At 40.1% G+C, this 23,400-nt stretch overlaps 1 protein-coding gene across 1 annotated transcript in view; it reads right to left on the reverse strand.

Annotated features, from left to right (window-relative positions):
- Nucleotides 1–200: 200 nt before the first annotated feature.
- The window catches only part of SMS (spermine synthase), a 52,119-nt gene continuing 28,919 nt past the window's right edge, over nucleotides 201–23,400 (reverse strand). The window contains exons 5-10 of the mRNA XM_057719276.1: nucleotides 22,015–22,190; nucleotides 20,873–21,027; nucleotides 20,342–20,431; nucleotides 10,002–10,116; nucleotides 9,055–9,134; nucleotides 201–2,182 (exon numbers count right to left, since the gene is read on the reverse strand). Of these exons, the coding sequence (XP_057575259.1) occupies nucleotides 2,030–2,182; nucleotides 9,055–9,134; nucleotides 10,002–10,116; nucleotides 20,342–20,431; nucleotides 20,873–21,027; nucleotides 22,015–22,190 (769 nt within the window). The 3' untranslated portion in view covers nucleotides 201–2,029. The remainder of the gene's footprint in view (nucleotides 2,183–9,054; nucleotides 9,135–10,001; nucleotides 10,117–20,341; nucleotides 20,432–20,872; nucleotides 21,028–22,014; nucleotides 22,191–23,400) is intronic.

Below are 23,400 nucleotides of genomic sequence, written 5' to 3' on the forward strand. Positions count from 1 at the left end.
ACTTGAAGGAATTCACAACCAATTGCCTGACTCCTTCCGATGTCATGTACAGCATATGAAGGTCAGGAAGGCTATTTGCAGCACACATGATTAGGGGAAATTGATTTTCAAGGTTTAGCTTTCTTCCAAACAGTGTAAAATACCCACCTGGACAAGGAGTCAAGGAATAAGAGCAGGTAATTCAAGGAAGACCAGGCCTACAAATTGGAAGATGGATGGAAGCTTCAGAGCTTACAGCACTGTGGTAATGAGAATGAAGGCCTCTTCAACAAGGACACTTAGCAGCCAGGATGCCCACCACCTGTGATGTCGGGGGTGGGGGTGGTGGCAGGTAAGCAGAGAAAAGGTTAACACGTCTGCTTCCAAGGAGTCTAAAATGTTTTAGGGAATTAATATGAGAAGGAAGAGTGGGGAGGAGGAAGAGACAAAGACAAGAAAGAGGGAGGTGAGATGAGATGGAGCTATATGTCATGAGGTGGACAGACCCAGAGTCTGTCATACAGAGTGAAGTAAGTCAGAAAGAGAAGGACAAATATTGTATGCTAACTCACATATACGGAATCTAAAAATGGTACTGATGAACTCAGTGACAAGCACAAGGACGCAGGTGCAGAGAATGGACTGGAGAACTCGAGGTTTGGGAGGGGGCGGGGGGTGAAGGGGAAGCTGAGACGAAGCGAGAGAGTAGCATAGACATGTATATACTACCAACTGTAAAATAGATAGCCAGTGGGAAGTTGTTGAATAACAAAGGGAGTCCAACTCGAGGATGGAAGATGCCTTAGAGGACTGGGGCGGGGAGGGTGGGGGGGACTCGAGGGAGGGGGAGTCAAGGAAGGGAGGGAATACGGGGATATGTGTATAAATACAGATGATTGACCTTGGTGTACCCCCCCAAAATAATAAATAAATTTAAAAAATTAAAAAAAAGAAAGAGGGAGGTGAGAGGTGGGGTGGGGGTGGGAGGAAGAGAGAAAGAGGGGGAGGTGGGAGAAGGAGAGGGAGCTAAGAAGAGAAGGGGAGAAAAGGTGGAAGGATGGAGAGGAAGAGGAACCACAGGGGAGCCAGAGGGTGGAACCCTTTTTTCCAGATGTTATCAACTGCTTTCTAAAGTCTTTCAACATATGAGCGAAGACCTGACTGTAACAAATGCTCTGAAGAGGAACCCTGACGAACATGCTCAGAGGGGAGAGGTGTCAAAGCTCTCCACCTGCCACGAGGAACCTGGCCGCCCCACCTGCCCAGGGGGCTGTCGTGGTCAGAGCTCAGGCTAGCAGGCCAGCAGCAGTCACAGGGTCTCCCGGGACAGCAATGACACCTGCTCTCACAGGAAGCTGGACCCTGCCACCTCCAGTAAGGAAGCTTTGGTCTAATTTTTAGGAGGAAGAAGTGCACTATAAATTTCCAATGACAATGCTTTCATTTGGCTTTTCTCCGGGTTCTTTTCTTATTTCTCTGGACTAACTTGACTAATTGGAACTAATGGAGAACATCAGCATTAACTTTGCAATGGCCAGCACTATTTTCAGCTCTATCTCTCTACTGCAAATCAGAATCAAGTGAAGTGTAGAAACTAACATTAAAGCAGAATAATTTTAACATAAAAGGACAATGAGCTTCTTCAGTCAGCCTGCTCCAGCTGGGATGGCGTCTAGACTGGGGCTTCTGAAGCTTTAAAGTGCACATCAATCCCCTGGCAGGCTGCTCAAGGCAGGTCACGGGGCCCAACCCTCCAGTGTTTCTGATTGGTCAGCAGGCTGGGGCGGGACTTGAGAATTTGCCTGTCTAACTAGTTCCCAGGTGATGCCACAGGTCTGGGGACTGCCTGTGAGAACCAGTGGTGCCACCTGGGAAGCTGTGTCAAGCCACACCCCAGCGCCTGAGGGTGGGACCCAGGAATCTGTATTGTTTTAAAGCTCCCAGGGTTTTACAATGTGCAGCCAGGTTTGAAAACCAGGGCCTTATACGTACTACAGAAAGAGTTCTGTTTCTTTAAAATGTTAAACGGGCATGGTATTTACATGGGAGTTCAGATTTGGCAACACAATGATGTGGTCAAAGGATATAATTCCAAGTATGAAGGGACACAGACGATCTCCTTCGAGAATTCCACAGGACAATACAGGCGCCCCAGCTGTTCTTCATAGAGTGACAGGGCTTCCGTCAAATTGACGCAGTTCCCCTAAATCAAAGAGAGGAAAGCAAACGATAGGATTCTTAAGTCCTACGGAGGGTCCCCCTAATTTGAAGGTCTCTAATAAATGAGAACAATTCCAGCTTTAGATAAAAGTTCATCTCTGAAAATAAGATAAGGTTTCTGTACTTTTGCAAATTGCACTGAGTCCTATTTATAGATCCATTAGCTCATTACCCTTCTACCTCATTTACCAAGCCATTTCAAATTATTCCAGTATGAAGCAACAGAAAGCAGTGAGACCAATTTCTCATTAGTGACACAGTCCTTGTATCAACACCATGTAATTAGCAAAGATTCATACACATGACCCATTCAAAATAAGTTTTCCCAATAGTCACCACTGTGTTGAGAGTGAAGTATCAAAAAGATAACCATCTTGATTTCCAGAATGGCTTAAACTACAACCCTTTTAAGAGTCTAAGATGACACAGAACTATAGTCACACTCCTGTGCCTTCCCCCAAATCTGTGAGTTAAAGCATAAGAGAACAAAACTCTATTCAGGATATATACACGAAGGATATTCCCCAGTTCTACTCTTTATCAAACGTTTTCTCTTGACTTCATTGTTCTAATTTTTCTCTCCTTCTTGCCACCCCTTTTTTGTCTCCCAGCAGGTAGGAGTGGTCAATGAAATACTGTGGAAGTCTACTGGGAAAGATTTTTTTTTTTGACAATGTGTTCTTTTTTTTAATTGTTGAAGTATACAATATTGTTAGTTCCAGCTGTACAACAAAGTGATTCGATAGATGTATATAGATACATATACATCTTTTCAGATCCTTTTCCATTATAGGTTATTACAAGATACTGAGTAGTTTCCTGTGCTATTCAGTAGGTCCTTGTTGTTTATTTTATATGTAGTAGTTTGTATCTATTAATGCCAAACTCCTAATTTATCCCTCCTCCTCCTCCTTCCCCTTTCGTAACTGTAAGTTTGTTTTCTATGTCTGTGAGTCTCTTTGTTCTGTATATAGATTCATTTGTATTATTTTTTAGATTCCACATATAAGTGATATTTGATTCTGGACAATCAAGGATAAACACAGTGACCTGGCTCCTTCTGCTTTCTTCCAGCCTGCAACTTAGGTGGAGCTGCGGCAGCCACTCTGTGACCATAAAAAAAAAAGTGAAGAGAATCAGAGACGCTGGCCAAGACAGAGGAAATGCTAAATGGATACAGTACCTGCCTAATTCTAGAGCAATGATTCTCAATCTTTAATGTGCATTTGAATCACGGGGGGCCTTGTTAAAATGCAGATTTTCATTCAGTAGATCTGGGATAGCGTTTATCATTTGAGCACAATTTCCCCCCAAGGGCTTTTCATAATGGATTTAGAAAACAAGATAGGTATTTAATACCAACTATTTCCTTTTAACCTCTCAAGTTCTTAACATTTGGAAGACGACTGAATATATATGCTGATCACATTCCTTCACAAGAACTTTGCTATCAATTTGCCTCGAAATAGCCAAGCACAATGTAAGATGAAAATTATTCACAAATAAAGCATCCTGTGATATAAGCATTCCTGAAGATGGCTTCCGAAATCAAAGAACGAGCCAGCCATGGGTAAGTGGGTAGACAGAACTATTCCTAGAGCTGGCCTGGGCGGTTTTAACCTAACGCATTCGCTCAGCATGTTGTCATCCTTCAGTGCCAGCCTGTCTAGTAACCCATCATCTAGGGTCCTGCAGTGGGAATTGGCCAAAGTGCCCTTGGCCAGCATATAATTTGGTTTCAACATCAAGTTCACCATAAGAGTATATAAACACCACACGTGTAATTTAAGATTCACAAATAGAAAACACCGCCCAGTTGTTTTTAGAACACCTCACTACCGGGGAAGCTATAGGATGGAAATGCCACCAAGGTTCACAGTTTAAGGTTTTCTTTGCCATCTTAAAAATGACACCATGTTCTCACTTTATGGAGGGCATACGGGAAGACCTCCTTACAAAGAATGTGGTAAGGAAATAGGATAGTTTCAATTTATTCTTCCCCAAAATTGTCAAAAAGGAGTTTAAAAAAGAAAAAAAAACCCACAAATAGATACCTACCCCAAAAAAGTAACGTGATACATTTCACTTTCCTGTATATTTAAACGGAACTACCTTGTTCCTTTCTTAAGACACATGGGGGATGCACAGTAACAATCTACTAGCAAAGAATAAAGAAGGTTCTCTTTGCCCCATGTTAGCTGTGGATGACACTTGCTTTTTTACTTTATAGATTTTAGTACTGTTTGTATCTTTTAAACAGCTTGTGTGATTTCTGTAACATAAAAAGGTCTGTAGCCATAAATGAACCCTCAGATTGCATGCCTTTATAAAAGATTTGAAAAATAAAAATAAAAATAAATTGAAAAATTAAAAGGTCTGGACTTCCCTTCTGGTCCAGTGCCTAAGGCTCCACGCTCCCAAAGCAGGGGGCCTGAGTTTGAGCCCCAGTCAGGGAACTAGATCTCACATGCATGCCCCAACTAAGAGTTCACATGCTGCAACTAAAAAAAAAAAAAAAAGTCAGAAGAATGCCTCCTTAATGACACCATTTTTATCTAGTCCAAAAGCAAGAAAAACATTATGATTTAGGAAATCACACGTATGTAAAACATCTATAAAGAATAGCACAAGAATAACGGAAAAAAAAACCCCCACCAAAAATGGGTTACTTCCAGAAGGTGGGAGGGGATTAGGGAGGAATGTAGTGAAAGGATTAATATCTTTGTATCGTAACTAACATGAATGTCACATACATATTTTTCTACCTTCAAATAACCTACAGTTTTTTTAATGGTGGGGAGGGGAGAGAGGTCAAGTCCCAGGACCTGCCTCCTAGTCCCACACATTCCAGGATGCCTTCCCCAGCTTTGTGGCCCACAGACAAGGCTGTCTTCAACCAGCCACAGTGACACTAGTGACATCATAAACTTGCCATGGTGATGCAAGCAGTTTTAAGCAGGAACATTTAGCTTTTGTCAGTCACCAGGTTAACAAGCCAAACATCTTCGTCCCTTACTCCATTTCTTTTTTTTTTGGGAGCCTTAGATATTTTGCTTTATTTGGTCACTTGTGTACAGCTACTCAGGACACAGTTCTCTTTAGGGGAAAACACAGCTGAAGGATGTACAATCTTCAGAAAACAGCTGGGAGACAAAACCTTATGAGATTATGTTACCCTTTGCCTCTTAATAATGGAGCACCATTACAGTCAACCCTTGTTATGCAAGGGGCATTTGTTTCAGGAGCCCCACCAACACCGAATCCGCTGAGGTTTAAGTCCCCCCACCATGTAAAGTGGAATAGTACAGTCATTCCTTCACATCCACGGATTCAACCAAACATAGATGAGTTGAATCCACAGATGCAGAAGCTGCAGATAAGGGGGGCTAGCCTTACTCCATTTCTAAGCTACAGGCGCAGAGAAGGGGGCTGGGTGTGAATTAAAGGCATCTCCTGAGCATACTCCGTAGTAGCTGAAGAAAGTATTACACTGTGGCAATGATATCAGCACACACTGAGTCAAACCACACTGCGGCTCTTGACTCAACTACTGCTTCTTCAAAGGCCTACGCCCCCCGTGTCCACATGACACATTCAATCACCCAACATACTGTGGGATTAGCAGGTTTCATAAAATGAGATCGCCGTGCATTTCCAACTATAATACATGCCGGGGTGGGAAGCACATCCTAATATATCTTTCGGACAATTCTTAGAAACCAGCACAGCCTTGAGTATTTAAGAGGATTTTTAGTAAAAGTTGGTTGGCAAAGGCCAGGTTATCAAAGCCTGGACCATTAGTATTTAGGAATGGACGGGGATGATCTGTCAAGCACACATTTCTATTAGTTGTGTCCATACTGAGAAAGCCGTTCCCCAAGAAAGCAGTCTGCCAAGCAAATATTTGCAACAGAAGAAAACAGTCACGCTTTCTTTCTAAGTACATCTGTTGTCTACTACAAACTGACTGGTTTGCAGTAGATCCAAATTGTTTTCAGTCTCTTTTGATTAAAGATGCCAAGATCCTCACGTTCTTCCCCAACTTAAGCGCCATGAGATTTCTTTCAATTTGTAGAAACATAAAAAGAACCAAATCCTATCAATGTATACTCTGCTTGAGAAATATCCATTTAAGAAAAACCCAAGTCACTGAATTTGGGTTGCTTTGACAAGAATAAGACCACTTGATTTGAGCAGGTTTCATTGTAGAGTTCCTGTAAAGCAGGAGTCAGCAAACTTCTGTAAAGGGCCGGAAAATACTTTATGCTTTGCAGATCATACAGTCTTCACCGCAAGTGCTCCAAGCTGCCGCTGTAGAACAAAAGCAGCCATAGAAGTACTGTAATGAATGGGTGTGGCCGTGTGCTAGGAAAACGGCAAAAACAAGCCATAGGTGAGATCTGGCCCATGGTTTCCAGACCCCTGGCTTTTAAAAAGTCAATTCTAGAATGTGTTTTAAAAGATCATTCCTAAGCATCGGGGGTAAAAAAAAAAAGTCCACTCGTAGACAGTTATCTGAAGCTTGCCAACACGTTCACCAAGTGTGAGGTCCAGGATTAATTGCCACATGTGGGGGTCTTCCATGCAGGGTGAGGAGGAAGAAAACAGGATGGGCTGGAAACTAATTCAAGGTGTCTCAAGAGTTGCCAAGTTGTTTGTGGCATTATGAATCTCAAATCCCATGAACTGTCTGGGGTCTGCTTAAAAATGCTTCCTCGGGAGAATAAAGTTAAGACCTTTTTAGTAGTTCTTGACATTTAAATATACTAATGCTTTAAAAAAGTTGGGGAGGAGGTGAAATTCTCCCGAAAATGCTGAAGAATTAATTACAGGGACCAGAGTACAATATGTTTATCTTCTGCTTACGAATCAAGGGATTTTTGTATGAAGTAAAAGACTAATCATCAATTAGCTGCTTTTGCTGTCATTTTCAAAATGTTTAAGGACTTTAGTAAGTTATATATATTTATCTCATATATCAAGAAATACTTCAAATCTTCTTTTAAAATTAAGAATCCCCTAGAAAATGAGGAAAATATAATTTGTTTCTATCTGGTGGCAGCAGCTCTTACTACAGCCAGAGCAGTTTATGAAATTATGTTGATGGCTTTTCCACTAAGACTCTCCTAGTTCGGTAGTTCGGGGGGGGGGGGGGGGGGGGGGGGGAGAAGGTCAGGAAATGGGGGTGGGTGGAAATCACAGTCTGTGTCTCCCTCTGGTGGCAGCAGGTCATACTACAGCCACAGCAGTTTATGGTATGTTGATGACTTAGAGCAGTGGTCCCCAACCTTTTCAGCACCAGGGACCATTTCCATGCAAGACAATTATTCCAAAGACCAGGGGTGGGGGAGATGGTTTTGGGATGATTTGAGCACATTACATCCATTGTGCACTTTATTTCTATTGTTATTACATCAGCTTCACCTCAGATCATCAAGCATTAGATCCCAGGGGGGTTGGGGACCCCCTGGGCTCAGAAGATGAGGAGGGGGAAAAAAAATCAGTCTGTGTCTCCCTCTGGTGGCAGCAGCTCGTACTACAGACAAGACAGTTTATGAAATCATGTTGATGGCTTTTTTTCTTTGCCTTTTCAAGTTTTTATTTTTATACATTTTTTTGCATTAAAAAGAAAAGCATAATTACCACAAATTACAGACGACTAAAGCAGCACTAGAATAATGAATGAATCACTTCAGCCTGGAAAGCAAATACTCTCAATAATACTAATGTTATAGTACAAGCTCATTCAAGTATTTTACATTTTTTTGCCCTTTTAAATGTGATATCCTAGCATATGATAAAGATAATGTACTATGAACATAAGGTGGAACCTTCTCTGCAAAGCCAGATGACAAGTTTTCCTCTCCAGTCAGAAATGGGCTGTATGTTCTAATCTTCTCTGCCTCTGCCACCAACACAGCTACAGGAGAGGGTGGGGCTGGGGCAAATCCAGGGACCCTTTCACACAGGAGATACTTTGGGGTCCCACTCAGGAGGGCACCAGGTGATCCAGACCCATCAACCCAGGCTTTTGGCAAAAAACTACCCCCACCCTCCCTTTTCCACTAAGAATCTCCTAGAGTTAGAGGAGGGGAGGAAAAAAAAAAAAACCACAGTCTGTGTCTCCATCTGGTGGCAGCAGCTCATATTACAGCCAAAGCAGTTTATATGTTGACGGCTTAGAGGATGAGGGGGGGGAAATCAGTCTGTGTCTCCCTCTGGTGGCAGCAGCTCATACTACAGCCAAAGCCCAAGTTTAATAAATTGGAAGGCTGTGATAACAGGACACAACAAAACTCATTAATTCCCTAAAAATGACAGGTCAGCTATTTACAAACTTACTTCTTGAGAACATGTTCCAATTATACTGGTCTATGCTTGACAAATTTTTCTTCAGTACAATACGACTTTATTTATCCACTTCTATATTATATCTTCAACTACTTCCTTCCATATTGAGAATGCTGGGTATGATGGAATTAAAATACTGCATAATTGCTCAATTGCTTTATGCCACATTACAAATATAACCTCAGAATAACAACACTAATACCATCACCACCAACGTGATTACTGAAAATACATAAAAGATTTTTGCATATACTTGTCCCAGTCTCCCCCACTCACCATTATTTTTATAGTAGTTGTACTATCCCTACATTGTCAGAGCATATAGCCATTACATACTATATTCACTCCCTTTTAACTTTATTTAGTCTTAATTTTGCAAGTAACCAAATAGTTAGTGCTACCATTAGCCTTTATGCAAATGTCTAAGTATTTTGGTTGTGTGAAGCACAAGACATAAAATTCTTATTGAGAATTTGGTAAGAAAACAGTTAAGTAAGTCTATACCTGTGTAAAATATTTCCCATCCTGTTTCAATACTTTCATTGAGAGGTCAAGAATCAGTCTGAGAAACTCCCATGTGGAATCTGGATGTTAAAAAAAATTTGTTTTATAAATATGGGTTTACATGCATCAGAAACAACATCTAAAGTCAAACATTCACATTAACGTTCAATGATACAAAAAGAAAAAAGAAAAGAAAAAAAAGAAATAGCCACGAGCTTAAGACCCAACATTCGAGGGCTTATTCATGAACGATAAGGTACTGTCATGTATTCTGTGTCTTGGACGTATGTGCACATACACGCATACACAAGCACAATCAAAAGCAAACGTGCAGGTACACAGCACTGGTCTCACCGCACCCACAAAGATTTGACACAAAGGCAGTGGTTGAAATGTGACAGACAACAACTTTAAGTAAGGGGGAAAGCAGCCACATCTCAAGAGAGAAACTGCGAGGGTGAGGGGCAGCAAGGGCCATCAGGCGGGGACCCAAGTCTGGAAACTCAGCAGGAAGACAAGGTAATAGAAAAAACGTGAATACTGATATCCTAAGCTAGCAGTGACTACGAGTGTGTGGTCTGAGAAGGGGAACTGTCTCTGGTGTTGGTTAGAAAGGTCACCAGATCGTCCCAGCACAGGTTAAAAAAATCACAGTATGTAAATAAATTATCCAACAAGCTAATGTTTCAATTGTATGATTATGAGTCATTTTACGCCATGCTTGTTTCAAACAACTAAGTTAATTTTGCTCATTTAGTGCCAAAGCAGGATTTGACCAAAGCCAAACCTAGCCATCTTTCCACCGCTGGCCTCAGTTTAACTACCTTTAATAAATGAAGGAACTTCACCAGACAATCCCTTAAGATCTTTCATTCTCACATGGCGCCAAGAAAAACATTTCCATGAATATTATCTTGGCCAAAAAGAAAAAACAAAATAAAATCTACCTTCTTCTGGAGATGTAGAGATTGGAACAGCTGTCAAATCATTAATCACATAATCAAACTCTCTCCCTTCTTTGGCGTACCTCTTCAGTACTGGAATACAGTCTTCTATTAGAACCTTCCAGAGAGAACAGGAATAGATGCGGGTGAGCCAACACATGTGGAAGTAGTTAAACACTTGTAGAAGAAACAGGAAATGCATGCGGGGGCCGAGAGCCACAGCACCTGCCGCATGAACAAAAATGACTTCCACCCACACCTGCTAAGAGCTAAACTTCAGGGCTTACTGGATGCTTCACATGCCTCTCACTTAACCAGAACAACCCCTCACAGGTATTAGTATCATCCACATTTTACAAAGAGAAACAAATGAGAGGGGTCACAAAGCCTGCTCAAAAGCACCCAATAAGAACCGAAGCCAAGAAATACACCTACATCTGAAAACCAAGTTCATACTTTCAACTCGAATCTATACTGCCTCTGCTATTAGATGTATTTTCTTCTACTTTTAGTTTTTCTTTTATACTAAACACTGAATGACTTTGTTGTCTATTGACTTATTTTTGCATCTTACCTCAAACTATTAACCTATGGTTTTTTCAATTTCCTCTAACACTTCAAGTAGTGCTGGTAATAAAGCCATGTGATAAATGCCAGCTCTCACTATTACAGTTATTAACGAGCAAAGTATAGCAGGTAAGAGCTGGAATTCTCATACAGACCCTTTACAGAAAATGCAGGAAATAAATTTGGGGTTTGCCGTATCTTTCAAGTATTGAAGCTATGTGCTAGGGACCCACCTAGCTGTAGGCAACTTCCTGAACAAGAAAGGAGTTATTCTCCTTGCCTTTTTTTTAAAACTTATTTATTGGCTGGATTGGGTCTTCGCTGCTGCGTGCATGGGCCTTCTCTAATTGTGGTGAGTGGGGGCTACTCTTCGTTGCTGTGTGAAGGCTTCTCATTGCGGTGGCTTGTCTTGTTGCAGAGCACCGGCTCTAGGCATGTGGGCTTCAGTAGTTGTGGCGCACGGGCTTAGCTGCTACATGGCATGTGGGATCGTTCTGGACCAGGGATTAAACCCGTGTCCTCTGCATTGGCAGGTGGATTCTTAACCACTGCGCCACCAGGGAAGCCCGTCTCCTTGTCTTTTAATTTTTCTAGTTACAAAAAACATGTTCATGTAAAAAACAAAAAATTCACACGTAACAAGTCAGAAATCGAACGTGCCACAATTCCCTAAGATAAACTATTCTAGATTTTTTTTCTATAAATGTTCTTATGCATATCCTCAAAACCACAATTTTTGGGACTTTAGTGTCTGGTTGTTGTATAACTTATTTCATTTAATGCATAAAGTACAACCATGCAAAGATCTAGAGGGCACTAACATCTCAGTTGCCTCCAATCTACATATCAATCTTGTTTGATATGCTCAGTTTTTCGCTGTGTTCATATAAAATCTTCTGAACATTCACCTACATGTAAACACCAATGCTTGTTCTCGTTTGTATAACTAGGATCACACTCATCATTCTGAACTTGGCAACACCATTCCAGGTAATGATGTTTTTTAAAAATATACCATTTCACTAAAAGTTCTAGGACTTCTCTGGTGACGCAGTGGTTAAGAATCTGCCTGCCAATGCAGGGGACACGGGTTCGATCCCTGCTCCAGAAAGATCCCACGTGCCACGGAGCAACTAAGCCCGTGCATCACAACCACTGAGCCTGTGCTCTAGAGCCCACGAGCCACAACTACTGAGCCCATGCACTGCAACTACTGAAGCCTGCAAGCCTACAGCCCGTGCTCCACAAGAGAAGCCACCACACTGAGAAGCCTGCGCACCACAATGAAGAGTAGCCCCTGCTCACAGCAATTAGAGAAAGCCCTCGCACAGCAATGAAGACCCAACACAGCCAAAACAAATAAAGAAAGAAAGAAAAATTTAAAATTCTATAGTCTTGGTCTCTACAAACACAGCCATAACAAACCTCCTCATACAGATGACTGTTGCCTGGATGCTCAAACATTGGGTTGCCAAAACAAAGGCACATGTACTTTTTAAAAAAATATTTATTTATTTGGCTGCATTGCATCTTAGTTGCAACACATGGGATCTTTGTTGCCTTATGCGGGACCTTTCTTGTGGTGTAAGGGGTCTTCAGTTGTGGCACACAGGATCTTTAGGTGCAGCATGCAAACTCTTAGTTGTAGCATGTGGGATCTAGTTCCCTGACCAAAGATCGAATCCAGGCCCCCTGTGTTGGCAGCACAGAGTCTTAGTCACTGGATCACCAAGGAAGTCCTGGCATGTGTACTTTAGTTTTTAATTTTGAAGGTAATTCTTGCTCCAAAGAGCACCTGTGTCCTTGCAGCATTCTCAGTACTGGATGTTGTCCCTGTTGTTTTATTTTGTCAAGTCCCTTGCTAACTTTTCAGAAGAACTTCATGGGCCACCAATAGGGGTGAGCAGCTTGTCCTATGTTTGCAGCCTATTTGACTTTCGTTTTCTGAGAAGTACCCATGAAACCGAGTACCCCTAAAGCCGAGTTCCTCTGCCGACTTTATGATTAACCTCTCTATCCAAAACTTTATTCCCTTTCTTGTCCTACACCTGTTCCCCTCAGGACTCAGGAGCATCAAAGAAATGGGGCGGGGGGGGGGGGGTTGAAACTGAGCAGGGCCCTACAGGCCCTCCCGGGTACAAAAACCTTTCTGTAGCCTTATACATAATCTGATACATAACTCTGGGATCTTCTACAGGAACTAAGGTCCCCACCCAGCTGGAGGCTGGTAACTTCAGGCAGAGCACAAGCACATGCAAGCAGAAGGCTGATGGTTGAGATTCCTATAACACCGCCCTGTAACCTCACCATCAACCAATCAGAAGAAAATTACACACCCTGCAGCCCTCCCCACAAATCTGCCTTAAAAAACTCTTCCCTGAAAACCCACTAGAGTTTGAACTGCCTGTTCTTGCTTGGCTCTTGCAATAAACCCTTCTTTGTTCCAAACTCACATCATTTTGTTCAGCCTCACTGTGCATGAGGCACATGAATTTGGTTTCACCAGTTTTGATGAGCCAGCTGAGAGCCCACGCCCGTGGCAGGCTGACCCTGGCCAAGGGCAACCCTTTTCCCTGAGTCCCCAACAGCCACCTCAGCTCATTTCACTCAGAGGGACTCTCCCTGGTGATGCCGGATGCCAGTCCTTTCAGCACCAGGTTGTTTAGAACCAAGAAACATTCTGACCTATGGCCCACCTTAGATATTGGCTTGGAGTGAGTCTCTCCAGCATGCGTAAGCCGGGTGGCTCCATCTAGGTTCATTTCCTTTCAGGAAGTGAGCCACTCTGGGCTCACTGTGAGTCAACCTGATTCTCTTTTGAGAGCCAGACCAATCTGTTTGGAGGCCTCCCTCTGGGAGTGCGAGTGCAATTTTGAACTATACCTCATCTGATCTCTTGTCTATGTGACCATATTTGTTTTTTATATCTTTGTGCATCAGTACTTACATTGGCTAGCTGAGGTATCTCTGGCAGTGGAGCTCATGTTGAGACCAGGGTATTCTTCCCTATTGCACTGGCTTCGCCTACAGCCAAGGAATTTTCCCTTTAGGAGTAAGGCTTAGTCATTTGGCTTCATCTCTGATGGGGCACTGGCTGGCTATCTCCCTTTCTAGGGCTAGGTAACTGTGACCTTGCATTGCATTGGTCTGCTCTTTGCTTGGTATTTGACACCATCAGCCATGAATAAGTATGGGTGATCACAGCTCTGTTCCATCCTGTAGTCCCCTAGAGTACATTCTGCAGAACTGGGAGATCATCAGCTTTGCTCCCATGAATGAAAGAAAATATTTCATTGTAACACTGCTTGGCCTCAGTACTCCTTGGGATCTGGACAATGGCCCTCTAAATTATAACATCTTTCAACTAAAACCGTTTTATAAAAGGGAAGGGTGAAGTTCCTTATGTATAGGCTTTTATGCTATTGTATCTAAGTGAGCCTTTTGGGATTGGTTTGGCTTTTAATTTGGGTGAGTACCGAGTACTCGTGTACCGAGTACATGAGTGTCTCGGTACACGAGTCCCAATCCAGTTCTCTGCCTGGTTTTGCCCCTCATTAAGGGAGTCTTGGTAACTTGAATGCTGATTCAAGTCTGGAAGGGAAGCATGTGAATGTGAGTGATATGTATTACTGCCTATTATTGTTATTGAACCGAACTGGCTATTTAGAAACTGAAGGAAATCTCACCCTGAAAATGGCCAAGATGGGGCTCTTTTGACATTCCAAAACTGGTTTTTATGTGTGCAATTAGTAGAAGCTAGTTACTACCTTTGAGACGAAAATGATCTACCTGGGCTCGCAGAAACTTTAACCATCTGTGATCCCTGAGACTGGGGGTGGGAGGGGACGAGGAAGAGGTCTTTTTAAACTCAAGCACGAAAACTTTTATCTCTGTGTCTATATAGACATATGTATGTCTATGTGTACATCATAAATGTGTTTCTCCAAATGGCATTGCTAACATTGGTTTGTGGATGAGCTCTGATTAACTGACTTAAAAGAAATTAAGTGCTTATTTAAATTCTCAGAAATATAAAAAAAACTAGTCTGAAGGAATTTCAGGTTCATGTGATCTGGGAAACACTAATTGATATGTGGTATTAAATCTAGCTTAAGTGTGTTGATTTGTTTAATATATATGTCTTTAGAGTCATCAGTATTAAGTATACTTTTATTGCATCTAGGGTTATTGAAAGTAAGTTGTATTGTTACAAAATTTGTCAACAAGAAAAATAACTATGATGAGATATTTGAGTAAGTTAGATGTAAATTAGATAAGTTTTCTAGGTAAAACTTTTTTTCAAATGTTTAAAAAATAAGGGAAATATTTCAACATACAAGGAAAGTAGGATGTGTTTACAGTAAAAGAAATATGAAGAATGGAAATGCATTTTGTTAAAGGGAAAAAGGTAATTCTGTCGTAGAGCTGATTGTTTCTGAATAGAAAAGAAAATAAGGGACAAAATAATATGGGTACAGAAAGTTTTAGGTTTGTGAAAAAGGAACACGTAGAAAAGTTTTGTACATAGTCAGGATTGGCTAAGATTGGACTGAATTTAAGTAAATAAATTTTGTTATAATAGGCTGATGCAAGACTGGAGTTTGGTTTTTTGCTTTTCTCTGCTGGGAAAACGTTTTCTTAGAATGCTAAGCTGCTTTTGATAACAGGTTGTTTCTTTGCCTTTTTGAGGGATTTGATTGTAACTTCCACATTTGCCTTTGAGATCTTTTATTGTCACTTTGGTTAGGTAAATGGGTATTGTTTCACAACGACCTATGGTCTTATTTGACCAGGTGTTTTGAAACTTTTTAATACTTTTGACAAACGTCCCAAATATCAAATTCTAAATGAAGTTCTTTTGACCTCCAGCTAACTTTAGGATGCTTCAGAGGAACCCTGAGGCATCTCAGAGATTAAATTAACTAGGATAATTCAATATGTTAAATTACATGGGAAGCATTGTCAAATGAACGATAATCCTTCTTAGGTTATACTGTATGGGCAAATGTTTTTATATTCTAAAGATTATATGAAACAACAACACTGTAAATCAACTACACTCCAATAAATTTTTTTAATTATATGGAATTTCTAAAAGTCTGGTGTGTCCGGATAAAATGTTACTCATAATTGTAGTTATTATAACCAATTTTTTTGTCAATTACATTGGGAACAGATGTTTGTACCTTTTTTAAGTCTTGTCAATCAGACACTTACTGTTTTTGCAAAACTGCTTCATCTTCAAGAAGATTCACAGGAATTTTTGTCATGTCCAAGTCTCTCATAAATTTTGGATCATATCTCTGAACTGGGTAAGCAATTAAAGAATCCTAACAGAAAAAGCTGATGGCGTCATAAAAATTCTTAACAAAAAGGATTACTGAGTGAACTGATGAATGGTTATAATTTTTATGGTTTTTGTCTAAAATACTATTGGTTTTAATCCGTGTTTTACAAATATAAGGAAACCCTTCCCCCCAAGCTAATTATGACTTACAGCAATGAAACAATGATTTTTTTTTTTCCTACCTGAGCCCTCCAAAAATTGCCAACTCTGATTTCCCAGCAACCTTATCAGGTGAGCAAGGAAGGTCACTTCCTGACAAGGGCAGGAATCTCTCAGATGTTTCAGAGACCTCTAGAAGAGAGGAATTCACCCCAATCTAGATACAGCAGGCAGAATCCATGGCAAGCCCCTGGCATAGCTTTCCTGGCCCTGAGGGATCTTTTAAAAGTTCACTCTGGGATTCCTTATGAAAAGTTCCAACACAGTCAATTTAAAGGAGCCCAGGGCTTCCTAGGTGGCGCAGTAGTTAAGAATCCGCCTGCCAATGCAGGGGACACGGGTTCAATCCCTGCTCCAGGAAGATCCCATATGCCAAGGAGCAACTAAGCCCGTGCACCACAACTATTGAGCCTGAGCTTTGGAGCCTGTGAGCCACAACTATTGAGCCCATGTGCTGCAACTACTGAAGCCCACGTGCCTAGAACCTGTGCTCTGCAACAAGAGAAGCCACGGCAATGAGGAGCCCGCACACCACAACGAAGAGTAGCCCCCACTCACCGCAACTAAAGAAAGCCTGCACACAACAACAAAGACCCAACACAGCCAATAAAATAAATAAATTAAAAAAAAAATAAAGGAGCCCATATGATCAATTACATGTATGTAAATAATCAGACCAAGTTTGTGAAAGTCTGATTTTAATAATTTGGCTAAAATATTTGGTTAAAACTGAGGGTAACTGGAGAGAAAAAGCCTGTTTCAATAGATATTAAAGTTCTAGTTCTGTTGGGATCTGTATTTACTGCCTAAAACTTACTTCCCAGATAGTTCCTCATTGTTACGTAGCTGTAAAGTTTTAATTATCAAAGACACTGAGTTTGTTTCTGAACCTTATAACAGCCATCTATCTTGGGATGATCAGATGTCCCATGACCTGTGTGACCAGGCACTATCCAAATTGAAAGCTACTGTGTTAACCATACTGTTGCCCCCAATGTTCAGTATAGACAGAAAATTTTCTAATGAAGTTGTCAGGGTATAACTACATTTTTCTAAATATAGTAGTTTTAGTATCCAGAGCTTAAGTCACCTGAAATTATTTTTTCTATGGCTTCTAGGGTTAATTTTGTTCTCATGCAGATGGACAGCCCATTACGTGGATGTTTATTAAATCAACTAAATCTTTTCCCAAACTGACAGCACCATAGGCCATATATTAGCTTTGTGTATACACATACACTAAGGCGTGGTCAAGTCTCTGGCCACACTTCTATATTTGTCATCATACTTCCTATTTGCTTAATGTACTTCACAGTAAATTAATAAGGGGGCAAATCTCCTTTACTGTGATCATTTAAAAATTTTTTCTTGGCAAGTCTTAGATTAATTATGGTTTTGAGAGATCTTCAAAGTCATTTAGTCTAATTCAAAAAACCCCCTTGGATATTATGATGCTTTTCTATCTAAGAAATAACTTGTCTCTCGACACATTCACACTTCAATTGCTTGTCTTTCTTCTTAACATAATTCTATCAGTCTCAAAACTGAGACTGATAAATTTACTCCTAGTATTAACTGGCCATTATGTTGAAGAGGATTTCTGGCCTACACTCAATTTCCATTCAAACTTTTGCATTTAGAGTAAGGGGAAAAGTTGTAGTCTGCCTTTATCCTATCACTACACCAAATTCTCATGAATTCAACTTGTTTTCTAGATGAGCTTCATACATTTTGTGAGCATTCATATCCTCTGCAAGTAATGTGATTCTTTCTATGTTTATACTGTTTTCATTTTCCTACCTTACTGCACTAAGGACTCAAAAACACTGTTAAACTGAGCATCCTCTTCTTATTCCTAATTTTAGTGGAAGCTACTTATGTATTTTGCCATTTAATACATTTGCCTTTACATTTCTGATCGTTTCTATTATGTTTAGGTAGTTTCCCGTCTATTGCAATTTTCTTACCAAGTTTTTAAGACTGCTAAATATTCTCAAACGCTTTATCACCTGTTAATACCAAATTATTTTATTATTTTCATAACGAATTGTGTTGATAATAGATTTAAGATTCATAAACTGAATCCTTTTTGGACATAACTGAAAATTCTTTAAACCACTAGATATACTGTTTGTAAATCTATCTTCTAAAAAAGTTAACATTAATAATGTCTTTTAAATGATAAACAGTTGCAAGGACTCGGTGTTTTTTAACGGTAGTATTTTAATGGCTAAGGTGCTTGCCTACTGCTGTCCCACAGACCAGGAGCCCCCACCCCTTTAGAGCTCCAGGAAAACTCTCAGCCTCAGAAGAATTTTTCAGACTCCCTTTGGTGCTATTCTGTTGCCAAAAGGGAACTCCATAGCACTGAAGGTTAAGGTTTGTGGTTCTCGTTATATTTTTTTCTTAATCCATATAAGTCAACCTAAGGAGCGGCCAGGGAGACATGAATTTGAAACATTCCTCTAAAGTTACCCTACAAATTGCCCTTTAAACTCTCTAAACTTACTGTATTCATCTACAAAATAGAAACAGCAGCCACTTGATACAGGTGTGAGGATTAAATGTTAAAACACTTTAGGCAGAGGGTCTGGCTAACAATGCAACATTTGCAAACAATGCTAATTTTTAGCTCACTGTGAAAAGTCTGTCATGCTTTGAAGAACCTAAATCCCCCCTCTTCTTTTTCATGTGTACAGCATTATCTTTTGATTTTCGTGTATACTGAAGTATGCTCACCACCAAAAGTATAGTTTCCATCCATTACCATACAGTTGATCCTCTTTATTCATTTCACCCTCCCTATCCCTTTCCCTCTGGGAAGCACTACTCTGTTCTCTGTATCTATAGATTTTTATTTGGTTTGGTTTGTTCATTAAAAAAAATTTTTTTTATATTCCACATGAGTGAAATCATACAGTATTTTTCTTTCACCATCTGACTTTATGCTAAGGGAAAATAATACCCTCAAGGTCCATCCATGTTGTCACAAATGTCAAGATTTCATTCTTTTTTTATGGCTGAGTAGGATTCCATTGTATATACATACACCACGTCTTCTTTATCCGTTTATCTGTTAATGGTGAGTTAGGGTGCTTCCATATGTTGGCTATTGTAAATAATGCTGCAATAAACATGGAGGTGCACGTATCTTTTCAAATTAGTATTTCCCTTTTCTTCAAATAAACACCCAGGATTGGAACTGCTGTATCCTCCCGTTTTAAACTACCAAATAATGTAGGTGTGGGCGCCTAACATATGCATCATCAAAACACTATACAAAACGTAGTCTATGAACTGTAATGATTGGTCAACTTACAAGCACAGTAGAATCTAGCAACTTATTTGCTTAGCAAGAAGCAATTATTCCTACATCAAACATTTTAATCATCTACACCCTCTAATTAAATACCTGAATTCCTTCTCAAAGACCCAGACACAGACAGACTCAGGCTAAAGAGGCAAAAGGTGGTGGTTGCCAGGTCATAAAAAGGTACATGACATCTTTTATACAAGAATGAATTAATGTTATTAAGTTCAAAGAATTTGGAGTTGGTAATTTCATTTTTTTTCTATATGTACACACCTTCCCTGAATACAAATATATATACAGAACTCACACAAACAGAATAAAGGCTAGCAGAACAGGCTACCTCAAAATATGGCACTTTGGCATACTGAATATTTTGAGCTGTAGGCACTCTGGAAAACAACAAACGAAAGGAGAGGCTTTCTCTGAACTCTCCTTTATCTGCCTAAAGACAGATCCTCCAAAAGGAACTCAATTGTCATAGACCCCCTCCAGGGAAGATGGCCTCTTATCACAGCAGAAGAGGCTGACACCACACCCAGACAAACTTTGTCACAAACTATCACACCTCCTTTTCTACTCTTCTGAGGGCCCTGTTCATTTTTCCCAAGTCATTTACTCTCCCCTAAGACACCTACATCCCCCTTTCCCTATTAGGACCATATTTGAGCCTAAATTCTAAAGCTACCTCTGAGTTGCTCGTTTTTCTGTGCATCTCCCATATATACATGAGTTTAAAATGTTTACTAACTTGTTTTTCCTCTTGTTAGTCTTTTATTACATAGGTCTCAGGAAAGCACTAGAAGGGTAGAGGGAAAATTCTCCCTACAAGATGATATACCATCTTCATTACTTATCTTCTTAACCAATTATACTTAAAGCTGTTTTAAGAAGGCACAGTTCTGATCAACATATTACCAGCTGACATAATAAAAAACATTACCTAGTAAACATAATTACCTGATAGCAGTCTCCTTTAAGATTGTCTAAGACATCACCACATGTTTTCCGCATGTATTTCTTACATCCGTCAATCACCATTTGGTCAATGTTCAAAAAAGGTTAAGGAGAAATTTCCCCTGGATTTAGATATATCAAAGAATTCTGAAATACTTTTTAAAAAGGTTAAGATGAACATAACATTTTTTAACACTAATTTGGGTCTCGTAAGTTTAAAAAATGATGAATGAGACAGTGACTTCATTTGTGAACCAAGGACACACAAAAGGAACTCAATTTTCTTCTAACGAAGAAGCCATCTCAGCAACTGCTGAGCAGTAGACGAGGTACAAAGGTTGCTTCCTCTTTAATTCTCAGCTCTGCTTCTTTGCTGGTGGCCATATAAAAAGGCTACTGGTACTAAGTTGAAATGTTTGTTCAAGGTAGTCTTCATAACACATTTACCTCGTAACATTAACTGGAGTCTTAAGACAAAAAAGGAGGGAGAAGACAAAGCCCACTAAGTTTGATCTCTTACACAACAAAGGATATCTCTACCATAGTGACCATCTTTGGTTTCAGTTTGACTATTTCACATAATATGCCCCCATCTCCGCCTCCTAGAATCAGTACATCTTTGCCAGTGTAATCTTCTTTGCCGCTGCCCATGATGGCCCGGGTATACGCCAAATCACTTTCCGCCAAATCTAGGGAGGAGAAACATCCAAAATGGTGACTCTAACCAAAGCTTCATACCACCTGACTTATCATACCAGAAAGTGACAGAATCTAGAAAATTCAGAATTTTTCATTTTTAACCTTTAAAAACGTCATTATACAGAGGGGTCTTTTGGTGTGTGGTTCAACCCCACTTAACCAATACCCAACATAAAATGTTATGCTTTACTCAGTGGGAAGAAAATTCAGTCTTTAGTCTGTTCTGATATAATTAAAAAGCAATTACATGTTTCCAGGTGAAATATGAAGCAGAGTTGCTTCAAAAGAATATGACAGGGAGAAAAGTGGACTGGAGTTTAGGGGAAACAAGATTGGCCAGGAGTTGATAATTGTTGGCACTCAATGGTGAGTATATCTGGGTTCATCTTATTGTTTTGTCTACTGTGATTTGAAATTTTCCATACCTAAAAGACTTAAAAAATAAACAATTAATATAAAATAGATAACCAACAAGGACCTGCTGCACAGCACAGGGAACTATACTCAATATCTTATAATAACCTATAATGGAAGACAATGTAGATAAAGAAAATACACATTTATATATTTATATATACACACACACACGTATAACTATCACTTTACTGTATACCTGAAACTAACAACATTGTAAGTCAACTATACTTCAATAAAAATTTAAAAAAAAAAAGGCAATTACATTTTCTCTTGAAATACAATCCAAATACTAATCACCAAGAAAATTAAGGGAAAAGGAGCATCAAGACAAAGTTTTCATGGCTCTACTATAACACATGAAAGCCCAGACAAGCCACAGGTTAATTTAATGTAAATATTCATCTCAAAAAAAAAAAAAAAAAAAACCCCACAACAACAACAAAAACCAGCACTATCAAGGACAAATCTGGACAAATCCACAACAGTGGTATCTGTCAGGAAAACACAATCTAACACATTGTCACTTTGTTATGCGACTGGGGTAGGGATGGAATACTTACTAATATCCCCACTGAGGATGAGAATATTTCCAAATTGTTTTGAGTGTAAAATTTTAATGTTCTGGTAAGGTGAGTCTTCATCATAAACCACTTCATCTATGTCGTACTCAATCAGGCGGCCATCCGCAGTGGGCCAGTATCTGTCGATGGCCCCTCCTCGAACTATGGGTGGTAATCTGGAAAAAAAGGAAAACAGGAATGAGCCTTACAAGAAAGGCTGCTTAGGTGAGGCTGCCTAAAAAAAGGACCTGGGAACAAGAACGTGCAGGAGCCACATAACCTCAGGCAAACTCCTAAATAGTACACAACCAATCTAAAACTTGCACTTTGAGGTTTATACAAACATGGCCACTACCAAATTTCAACACTGTTGTACATTAAGAATTTGCTTTTTAAAAAACCTTTCTGCCATACTTTAAATTTCCCCCAAAAAAAAGTTGAAGGAGAAAATGGCCATTGCAGACATCATACTTCACCCCCAAATACTCAGCAGGAATCTCTTAAGAGTGCCTATATAACCACTTTGCCACTACCACATCCATGCTAGTCCACGTGGGTGGAATACCATCACCTTGTACTGAATCCATGTTCAAGTGTCCCCAACAGCCCCAATTACCTCCTTCATCAACTTTTGAATGAAGAATCATGTACCGTATTTTGTTTTTTTCCTTTTTTACCCTCATTTAATCGAAAATAGTCCGTTGGCATCATCATCCCTTCCCTGTGTATTTCATGACATTCACATCTCAGGAAAGTCCAGACCAGATGTTCCGCAGAAAATCCCTCAAGTGGGTTTGCCTGAAGATCTCTTCAACAGAGTCAAGTTGGCACATATTATGCAAGCATCACATCAGGGGCATGAGGTGTACCTGTCCTATTATTGGTGATGCTAAGCGTGACCACATGGTTAAAGTGAATACCCACGAGAACCCTCCACTTGCAAGGGTAACTTTTTTCCCTTTGAAATTATTAAGCAGGGTGTGGGGCTGTCCTGTTAAACTGGGTCAAAGTCCTGATCTCTCAACACATCTTCACTAGTGGCTTTGGCATCTAGAGGATTCTTGCCTGAACCAATTATTATGAGAATAGCTGCAAACTGATGATTTTCTCATTCAGTTCTTTTTGTTAATACGGAGTATTTTAGATAGGGTGAATGTACTAGAAACTACCAGCAGAGGACACTACATGACAGGGAAAACTAGACCTGGAAAGGGGGCTTGGCAAATTAAGTAGAACACAAGCAAGATGAGAACAGGTACCTAAAATGTCGGGCTGGGCTACCTCTGACTCGCTTTTTGCTCTTTCGGCTCACCTGTTTCCAAGAATACAGTCTGAATCTGTTATAGGTTAGAGGCTTTCCATGAGGAAATACGAACATCTGTAAAA

Source organism: Hippopotamus amphibius, chromosome X, assembly GCF_030028045.1.
Source record: "Hippopotamus amphibius kiboko isolate mHipAmp2 chromosome X, mHipAmp2.hap2, whole genome shotgun sequence".
Taxonomy (NCBI): domain Eukaryota; kingdom Metazoa; phylum Chordata; class Mammalia; order Artiodactyla; family Hippopotamidae; genus Hippopotamus; species Hippopotamus amphibius.